We start from the raw sequence: 10,778 nt of genomic DNA, 5'->3' as shown, positions 1-10,778 counted from the left end.
GAGATATGATCCAAATAGAGACCCAAAACAACATTGTGATCATCACAACACTCTGAGATCTCCATTCGCATTATGATTTGTGGCAGAAAAGTACTCAACACTTCAATCATTAACACTGGCAATAAAATCTCACATCCTCTGTCTGTTTTTCTGTCTTTCTCTCTTTCTCTTTCTACCTGTCTCGCTCTCTGTCTGTCTCTCTCACTCGTTCTCGCTTTCCAACTGTCACGGCATGGCGGCATGACCTGCATCCCAAATAGCACCTTAATCCCTATTTAGTACACTTCTTTTAACCAGGGCCTATAGGGCAATCCAGGTTACATCCCTACATTATAATAAACATGCTGGTTGAAGTTCATGTTGGTTAATCCTGTAGCTGCCATCAATGTAACGCCAGCGCGTTGTTGTAATGGTGTACAATATTGGTGCTGTAGTAATGAACATTTATCACATAAATAATTAAACAAGTTTGATTGGCTGTCCTTTTCCTGTGTTATTCCAGTAAAGAGATTGGATGTTGTTCTTAGGACACTCATATTGATATAGTATAATATACTATTGATAAAGTATAACCACATACTATGTCCTCTACTTTAGTTTCAGAATCCTTGTTTGATTACTTTGGGCCGAGATTCCAATACGTCCACACATTAGCATTTCTGCTGCTGCAGAAAACTGCTGAAATTAAGAAAAAACTCAAATGTCTGGACGAAAGCTGGAAAACTTAAGTTGCACTTGTTTGAAATATTCAAAGGTGTGTCTGGGATTTAGGCACCTCTTAAAGCAGGCGTACACTAAGCACACTGACATATAGACAAATACACAAGTCCCTGGCAGGCCACTAGTGTCTCTACAAATTAATCTCGCTCTCCTTTCCTGAAACCACTTTTACAGTAAAATATACAGTATATTGAATTAGTAAAAGACTCCAGCAGTAGCTCTCATCAAGAGGTAGTGTAATGGAATGAAGCAGTGTTGACCAAATCAGACCAGGTCCTGCTCTTGCTTATGTTAAATGAGCAGTGCTCCTGGCTTGGGATTCGGATGGCTTCCATTTCCTTTACTTCACACACAGTATACCTGAATTTGAACAGTGAATTCCAAAAATTCTGATTGAATGAAAGATTGGTGTGCTGTGCCCAACTTCATGGTCTTTATGCAAGAAGTCTGTAGGGGCAGATTATTGTAAATTGTAAAGGCAGATTATGGAAGAGAAAATCCCACATTCACTGAGAGTATAGTCTCTTGATATTTCATTCAATTTGTATCAGCAGCAGAGGTCACAAGTCATGGTTTGAAAAAGATTGAGTGGGATTTCCCCATTGGGCATTCTCATTACACAAGCAGTTTTCTGATAGAATTCCCACTTACTGAAAGTAGTCTAGATAGTTAATTCATTTTGGAGCAGTAGCAGAGGTCGCAGGTTTGAAAAAAAGACTGCTTTCAGTGAGAGTTCATTTCTCTTCTCTCAAAACTGTCACCAGGTGAGATGAGAAACTGTCACCGGGTGTGATGAGAATGGTCATTGGGACTAAGCTGTATGTCCTTTGTTTAAATGGAACACCATCCTACCCATGTCTAGGCTATTATAGTGTAGCATGCCTCTGTCTACCAAGGGGTCTGGACCTTTCTGGAAGGTAGCCTAGTGGTTAAGAACGTTGGGTCATTAACCAAAATGACGCTGGTTCGAATCCCTGGGCCAACTAGGTTAAACAAAACATTCTGTTGATGTGTCCTTGAGCAAGACACTTAACCCTAAATTGCTCTGGTTAGGAGTGTCTGCTAAAATAAATAAAGAATGAGGTAGTGACCTTGCCATATAACTGCAGGATTGTTGGTTCAAGGCCTTTGGAGTTTAAGTTAAAACCAATGTCTTGCCATCTGCGGTTGGAGGAGAGCCACCAGGAAAAGGGCTGAGGAGAACAGGGCAAGTGAATCATCAGTGAACACAGAAAGCATCTACTGAGTGGAATAAGGGAACAAGGGAAGAGGACCAAGAGGTGCCAATATCCTGTAGCTACAGGGCAGATGTTGAGTGCATAAAGGTGCCATGTGAGACATGTATACGTGTGTGGTCAGCAGCTGAATAATCAAACAGTACACTTTCCCTAAACTTTTCCTCCACAGGTCTGCATGAGCTGTAAGGCCCATTTCTTCCTGTTTTGAAACAGTCCAAAAAAAAATCTGGCAAAACTGACTGCAAATTGAGGACAAAGGAGATGTAAATCAAAGATGGAACACATTTTTCTAACAAAACAAAACTCCTTCCAAAGACTCATTTGAGTGGTTTTATTTTAACTGGCAATGACTACATGAACAGAGAATAAATAGCCTGGTAGTTACTGTTATTTTACATGGTTTACCCACAATTGTCCCTTTATTTAGTATCACAAGCTGAATTGACGTTTTGGCTAATTTTGACACAGAGGTCCATAAACCACTTATTTTCTTCCCAAAGAATGGAACATATCTGTAGTCCTTCAATAACAGTATTTTAATGCTTCACAATGCGAAGTGCTCTTCTTCAGTATAAATATAAAGATACATCACATCCAAGATATGTTCAACAAATACAGTAGATGCTGGTTATATAATAATAATAATAGTGAACCTTTTACAAAGTTTGTCATCATAAAATAAAATAAGACCACATATACATAAAATATACATTCTTGCACTTGACAGTGCATATAAAAATAATCATGTAACTATGACTTTTTTTATGAATCTTTTTAGAAATAATAACAATACAAAAAGATCATTTCAGTTTATTTCAGTTCGTGCATGAGCATTTGCACTCAGATATAATGGGGTACTGAACTGGTATCCAAGCGCATTTCAGACCTCCTTTTCTCTGCAGGCACCTCCATCGTAAGATCGTAAAATGGGCCGATTTGGCAGGTTTGCAAACCATCCCTTCAGGGACGGAACAAGAACGCTTATTGTAGCAGCTCCCCACCTTCACGTAGCGCGGCCAGAATCTGTTCCCGAGGTCGTTCCATGTATAAACAACTGGACAGAAGGCGTAAGACCACAGCCACAGTTGCAGCCTTCTTCTAAGTTTTTTACTGGGCTTGTGCTTCTTGCCGTGCTGGATCTCAAACTCCATGGCTTTGATCTCCTTGGGCATCGCGCCGGACGGCTTCTGACGTATCTCCGAGTCGCTTAGGTCCTCGTTGCCCGAGTACTTGTCCTCTGGCGGGGTAATGGACATGAAGTGTGGGTCGAAGTGACTACCCAGGGTGGATCTGAGTTCGGTCTCGTTCAGGTCCCGTTCTTTTGGATCCAGGACAGGGTCTGGGTCCTCTTTGAGCTCCACTATGGGGAGAGTGTCGCTGGGGATGGGACGGAGGAGGTAGTAGTGTTGGCACATGCCCTCCTCAATCCTTAACCCGAGGGACAGAACCAGCATGGACATGGCCAGAAAATAGTACGAGTTATCCATATCTCAAGTAACAATAGTTCCAAGTTATATATAGAATATAAAAAGTCTAATCCTTAGAGGTTTGAAATTATCATCCGTTTTCCCCCGAGGGGGAGAGGTTGCGTGTGGATAAATCACGATGCGCCCCGTAGTCCAGCGCACGTCGTCACGCACGCGCTCGACCCGGTGATCACGTCGTCACGCACGCGCTCCACCCGGTGATCTGTTAAACTCCACGAAAAACTTGCTCTCAGAAAGTTTCAGCTGGCTGGAGCCTATTCACCATAGCAACCGGCAACTGCAGTCAGAGAGGAAAGTTGACGCGCTGAGCCAGTGGAGAGTTTCGCTGCGTAACTTGAGTCCATGACACGCGTCTAACTGGTTAGAATGAAGTCCTTCACTTTAACAAGACGGCAAAACGCACTTTCAAAGCACTTTCAACGAAAAGGTTGAACCATACCCATTAGTGTCAGAAGCATGAACCGACTTGGCTGCATTTCCCCTGGGCTTTCCCGTGCATAAAATGCGTCAGGTCCTGGTTTCTCTGCTTTCTCTCTAGTCTCAGCGTTGGGTCCTGTTGGTTTCTGGGTGTCCACATGTTGTCTGGGGCTAGGCGATGCACTGGTCGGTGCCGGACGCCAAACTGAGCCGCATCTGGCTCCGACGATATATCCACGCGCGCCGTGATGTAATCCTTCAGACTACACCTCCCTCTCTCTCTCCCTCTCTGTCAATTCAATTGAAGGGCTTTATGTCTCTCCCTCTATCGCTCTCTCTCTCCCTCTCTGTGGGTCTCTGTGCTAACCAAGAGGCTGGGGGCCAAAAAGACCCTACACCTCCCACTCTCCATCTAACCTTCCCTCCCCCTTTTTCCCGGGGGAGGCGAGGCGTTTGGGGGGAGTCCTGTTCCCCACCACTAGTAAAACGCAGACATGAGTAGCCCATATCTCTCTAACTTTATTTACACAAACTTTATTAATGCATGTTCATAATAAAAATAAATATGACATGCACCCAAACCTGGCGCATTAAATTCTAGTGCAATAACACATCGTTTAAAAAATTGGCTGATTCGTCTCATAGATTAGAATAGGCCTACCAGCGGTGTCATAAATCAAGCGACAGTTCAAGTTCAACAGCGGAGGTGCCGAGAGCCTTCTCTTCTAGACAGACAAACTGCGAGTTTTTTTTTACGAGGGCGCCTGTCCTGAAGACGGCTGGTGCCAGAGCGATGTTTATTTTATAACTCTCTCCAGTTAGATGCTCTCAACGTGTGTTTAGACTTATCCAGGACGGAGGAGAGTGAGCAAAGTAGGCTACTCCATTTCATTACCAATATTATTTATCCTTTTTATTGGACAAGGAAGTCTCTATAGATTTGTTCTTCTTCAGTTCAGGACACAAAGTGGACAAAGTGTTTAATTGACAGAAACACGACTTAATTCATTAGGGTCAGGCGGGACTTTTAAGGAGGGAAAAGGTGACAAAGTATACCAGGCTGACATTGTAAAATCCTTTATAGGCTCAGTTAATTCCGGGGTCTAATAAATGAACGGTAGAAGCAGAGAAAAGTACTTAAACGGTCACAATTCAATTAGTCAGACGGACTTCCACGGAGCCATGCGCCAGGCTTGGCTCGCGCTGCCTTCTCTCGCCAAAGGCAAACCATTGGAATGTTTGCGCATGTAGTAAAGGTTGAATTATGGCCCAGATAAAAAACAACTCTTGTCTACGACGCTAATGCTGAAAAGTCCAGCGCCCAGATAAAGGGGCGTCTGTGCTCTCTCGGCTCAACCGCACGAGACATGGACAAATAAGTCCTAGAATGTCAGGAACTTGTTTTAGTTCCAACTGCGAGGGCTGCGGCGACCTGACCGCGGGAATTAATAGCGTTATTTCATAGTGACAACTTGCTGACACAATGTAGTTCGCTACTAGACAGGCCCTGCCACACTCACCTAGTGTGGTGATAGTGGATACATTTTATAGGCCTATACATTATAGATTTCTAATCAAGATTTTCTAATCATTGATGTCTCAAACGAATGAATGCAAATTATGGGAATTAATTTGCATTAATTTGCAACTTTTTTTTCACCTTTTTATACTATTTGACTAGGCCACCAGCATACATATCAACTGAGTCACTTTCTACAGGAAGAACTAGAGAACCAATCTCCCAATGTTATTTTTTTTGCAGCCCAACCCCCTCTCTTCCTCATTCACTTTTTAAATTGACCTTGGCCTAATTTTCTGGCCTAGTAGTGTGACAGTATGTGAAGGGAGGCAGGCGCCAGTGATAGCCTATCTCTCTGTACAAAGGAAGTTAAGGGCAAAACGGTGATTCTCAGATAAGGGTCTTTCCTGTCAGGCTGCATAGGGACCCTGTCTATGCCACCATGACAAAGTGGCCAAGCGTCTCACGAAACCTACTGACCCCAAGGGGAAAATTGAAGTTTAATTCAGATTCATGACTGTACATTAGTGAGTGGCCTATGCACCTAACACGGAACCCAAACTAGCTGCGCGCGTGCACCATCGTGCATAAATATACTTTGTCCCCCCACACCAAACGTGATCACGACACACAAATTAAAATATCAAAACAAACTCTGAACAGGTCTTGGGGACAGGTCGAAAAGCATTAAACATTTATGGCAATTTAGGTAGCTAGCTTGCACTTGCTAGCTAATTTGTCCTATTTAGCTAGCTTGCTGTTGCTAGCTAATTTGTCCTGGGATAGAAACATTGAGTTGTTATTTTACCTGAAATGCACAAGGTCCTCCGACAATTAATCAACACATAAAACGGTCAACCGAATCGTTTCTAGTCATCTCTCCTTCTAGGCTTTTTCTTCTCTTGACTTTATATTGTGATTGGCAACTTTCATAAATTAGGTGCATTACCACCACTGACCTCGTTCGACTTTCAGTTACCCACGTGGGTATAACCAATGAGGAGATGGCACGTGGGTACCTGCTTCTATAAACCAATGAGGAGATGGGAGAGGCAGGACTTGCAGCACGATCTGCGTCACAAATAGAACTGACTTCTATTTTAGCCCTTGGCAATGCAGATGCTCGTTGGCGTGCGTGAGCAGTGTGGGTGCAATAATTGAATAATATAGATTTCTAAAACCATTTTGCAACGCGAGCTGTGTAGTCAGCCTGTTAAAGCTAGAATCCTTAATTGAAACAATAACAAAGCCACACCCCGCCTCTGTTTTGGTAAAAAGCTGAGGGATGGGTCTGGAGAAATGTAACCACTCTCAAATTCATAGGCAGAGCTATGGGTGCAAGGACTGGCCATTCATGATATCAACATTATAGTTTTAACCATGTTTTGAGGCTTTATAGTTTCATTGTTTACAAACATTGAGGTAAAGTTATGGGGGGTTATGGTGTTGAACTGAGATGTTTTTAGTGCTCTCCTCCCAATTTTGGCTAAACTTTTGAATTATTTCAATCTCTTATTTTAAATATAAAATAATCTCTTATTTTTCTCTTATTTCCTCATAACACGAACAACAATTTCAGGCATATCTACATCCGTTATGGATCGACTAAAAATAGTCCTCCTATAACAAGAAGAACATCTCACATCGACAACGTGGTCCAGGCTAGGCCAGTTAGCCCTGCTAATTCAGCCAGCTCTACTAACCCAGTTAGCCCTGCAAGCTCCTGACACCAAGAGTCTGACATGACAACCTAAACTACAACCAGAACCAAGGGATTTTGGAAGCAATCTCTGTCATGCGGGCAGACTTTTCCACTAAACTCAAAGGTGTCCGAACAAGGATTAGTGAGGTTCAATGTGACCTTCAAGCCTACGCTTGGACGAAGCAGAGGAATGCATTAGCATGGTGGAAGGTACCGTCATCACTGTCAAAACAACGACCGAAAAGTTGGAAAACAGGTGGCAGACCTTACTTCAAAACTAAGCTTGCTCGAGAATCACCACAGGTCTAATTTGAGACTAGTTAATCTACCCGAAAAAGTGGAAAATGGCTTCCTGAGGCATGTGGGCCTGACAACTTTCCAGACCTCCTGCGCATTGAACGAGCCCATCGGCTTCCGGCTCCTACAGGACCAAGTAACCACCCGTCTCCTCTGATCCTTATCGTGAAGTTTCAGGGCTAAGGGCTAAGGGCAATGCATGGGGACCAAGAGATCATGTTCTTCCCTCACCTATCCGCGGACCTGCACCGAAAACGAAAAGGCTACAACGGGGTCAAATGCCAGCACAGGTCCCTCAACATTGCCTATGGAATAGCCTTCCCAGCTAAACTAGGTCTGACTTACAATGGACAGGCACACGAGTTTGAATCTCCCTCTCAAGCCGAGGCGTTCATCCGCGGCATACAACGTGAATCTTCTTCCTAGTCATGTTGCTGCTGTGAAGTTTACCACCACTCTGGACTACGGAGAATTTAACCACCTTGGATTATGTGACTGTTGGCAAGCTAACTAACATTAGCCAATGTATTAGCTGCTACTGTAGTACTGTAGCTAGCATAACAGTTCAGTGAATAATATGGCGAGCTAGCCCACTCAGTTTCTTTATATTATTTGTAGCCTGTATGTGCTCATCAGTTAGCTCAGTTTCATCTATATGACATGTTTAAGTTTACTTTTGTTATATTGATCATTCTCTTCCATTGGATTACATAAAACACTGTAAAATGCCGGCAAAGATGTTTAGCTCCATGTCAACGGACTCAAAATGTCTAACTTTACCTCGCTTATTTAGCCAGTGAGCCAGCCTTAACACAGTGGGACATTATTCATTCATCCTGCACCATGAGAAGCATCAGGACTACTTTATATGAACACTCAAGTTTCGATCAAATCCTTAAACTAAAATGATTGACAGTCACTTGCAAGCCTGACATCGACATCATGTGCAAAGACCCTTTGGGTAACGTAACACATATTCAATGGTATCTCTTTTACTCACGTAGCCTGTTCATTTCTGATCTTTGATACTTTTTTGGGTTTATAATCTTACAATGGTATGCTACGTTAACACTATATGTATGGGCAATTTTGGTAGCTACTAGCAGCAGACTCTATGTTGTGGATCATCTACCACTATTTTGTACTGTCCATACTGTAACATTAATATTAGTCAGGCTTCACTAACTAGCATTACTGTTTTAGGTGAAGCTATATTTTGCTACTTTTCAAATGAGTACTACGTGATATTTCACATAACATCTTGCTAGATATGCCTTTTGTTGTGATATTTCACATAACATCTTGCAAGATATGCCGGCAAAGATGTGGGGCGGCAGGGTAGCCTAGTGGTTAGAGCGTTGGACTAGTAACCGGAAGGTTGCAAGTTCGAATCCCCGAGCTGACAAGGTACAAATCTGTCGTTCTGCCCCTGAACAGGCAGTTAACCCACTGTTCCTAGGCCATCATTGAAAATAAGAATTTGTTCTTAACTGACTTGCCTAATAAAATAAAAAAATGCCTTTTGTTTTTGAGGAGTAATGGCCAAGAGAAAACAGGATACACTTTGTTTTGTTTAGCGTCACTTAGGTTAGCGTCACTTAGCGTCACTTGCTCCATTTAATGAATCAGTCGTCCACCAGGCTGCACTCTACGATTAGGGGGAGGTGGGAGAGGAAGCGTTGGGTGTCTCGGGTAGGGAGACAAGGGAATGGGGTTCAGTGTTTTACTATTAGGATAGATTTATGTTTGTTTGTTCCAACAGATCTTTACATATTTTCCTCACTACAAAATATGCATGGGGTCCATTTTAGATTTGCCTTTATGATATAGCTTATTCCATGTTTACATATTTGGTTAAACTACTTCAAATGTAAAACTGAAATTTACTTTGTGGAATGTCCGTGGTGTTTGTAAATGATCCAAGCTTAAACAGGTTATTACTAGGCTTAAACAACTTCATTAATTTGCCTCCTGAGTGGCGCAGTGGTCTAAGGCACAGCATTGCAGTGCTAGCTGTGCCACTAGAGATCCGGGTTAGAGTCCAGGCTCTGTTGCAGCCGGCCACGACCGGGAGACCCATGGGGTGGCTCTCAATTGACCCAGCGTCGTCCGGGTTAGGGGAGGGTTTGGCCGGCCGGGATATCCTTTTCCCATTGCGCTCTAGCGACTCCTGTGGCGGGCTGGGCGCATGCAAGCTGACCAGGTTGCCAGATGTACAGTGTTTCCTCCGACACATTGGTGTGGCATGCTTCTGGGTTCAGTGGGCATTGTGTCAAGAAGCAGTGCAGCTTGGTTGGGTCGTGTTTTGGAGGACGCACGGCTCTCGACCTATGTCTCTCCCGAGATCGTATGGGAGTTGCAGCGATGTGACAAGACTGTAACTACCAATTGGATACCATGAAATTGGGGAGAAAAAGGGCTAAATAAAAAAAGACAACTTCATTCATCTATTGTGTTCCTACAAGAAACTCACTTGTTGAAGGATGAACTACTTAAAGTACGCAGGAGATGGCAAGGGCAAGTAATGGCATCCTGTTTCTCCTCATTCTCGTGGTGTTATATTTTTAATTCACAAATCTGTTCCGTTTCAAGTGGATAATACTATAACTGACACAGCTGGTAGATACATTTTGATACAGGGAACTCTTTTGGATGAGCATATTCATCTGGTTAATATTTATGGTCCTAATGATAATTATTGCCTCCCTTCCTGGTAATGTCCTAATGGCAGGGGATTTTAATTGCACTCTTGATCCTCATTTAGATCGCTCCTCTGGTTTAGACACTTCCCAATATCAGAGTATAAAGAAATTACAGCATTTCATAAAGGACTTAAATCTATGTGAACCTTGGAGGACTCAGAACCCAAGTATCATGTTACTTGTCGACATTTAAATCAGATTCTTGGATAGACTACTTCTTAGTTTCTTGCTCATTGTAGCAGGAAGTGGATATGATAGTATTGTTCTAAGTGACCATTCCCCTGTGTCATTATTCTATAGGGATACAAAACTAGTAAAAGGATCCTCTAGATGGCATTTGCATCCGAGGTGGTTACAGGACCCAGACTTCTTACATTACGTTGGAGTGCATATAGATGTTTATTTTACATTGAACACTGACCAAACATCAGCGAGTACCAGATGGGAGGCTGTCAAAGCATATATTAGGATGCAAATGATACGATTTATCAGTTTCAAATCAATTCAATCTGAAAATGAGAGGGATGGACAGCAAAATCAGAGAATTGGGGAGGAAAGCTTTTTTGGATAACTCAGTAAAAGTAAATAAGGAATTATTAGTTCTAAAAGCTCAGTATGAAGAACTCTCCACCTAAAAGGCTGCAAACAGATTAACGAGTCTCAAACAGTCTTTCTATAATCAAGGTGAAAAACCTG

The 10,778-nt window shown here is 42.7% G+C and overlaps 1 protein-coding gene across 1 annotated transcript; it reads right to left on the bottom strand.

Moving 5' to 3' along the window:
• Positions 1-2,274: 2,274 nt before the first annotated feature.
• Positions 2,275-4,218, bottom strand: nog3 (noggin 3). Its single transcript, XM_024425361.2, has one exon. It carries the CDS (start codon positions 3,443-3,445, stop codon positions 2,774-2,776), a length of 672 nt encoding a protein of 223 aa, XP_024281129.1. The 5' UTR covers positions 3,446-4,218; the 3' UTR covers positions 2,275-2,773.
• Positions 4,219-10,778: the final 6,560 nt, after the last annotated feature.

The sequence above is a fragment of the Oncorhynchus tshawytscha genome, linkage group LG01, assembly GCF_018296145.1.
Source record: "Oncorhynchus tshawytscha isolate Ot180627B linkage group LG01, Otsh_v2.0, whole genome shotgun sequence".
NCBI classification, from domain to species: domain Eukaryota; kingdom Metazoa; phylum Chordata; class Actinopteri; order Salmoniformes; family Salmonidae; genus Oncorhynchus; species Oncorhynchus tshawytscha.
This window is presented reverse-complemented; position numbering and strand designations above follow the sequence as displayed.

Bases quoted from the DNA above. Each gene is read 5' to 3' on its own strand.
- nog3 (XM_024425361.2), bottom strand. From the start codon at position 3,445: ATGGATAACTCGTACTATTTTCTGGCCATGTCCATGCTGGTTCTGTCC.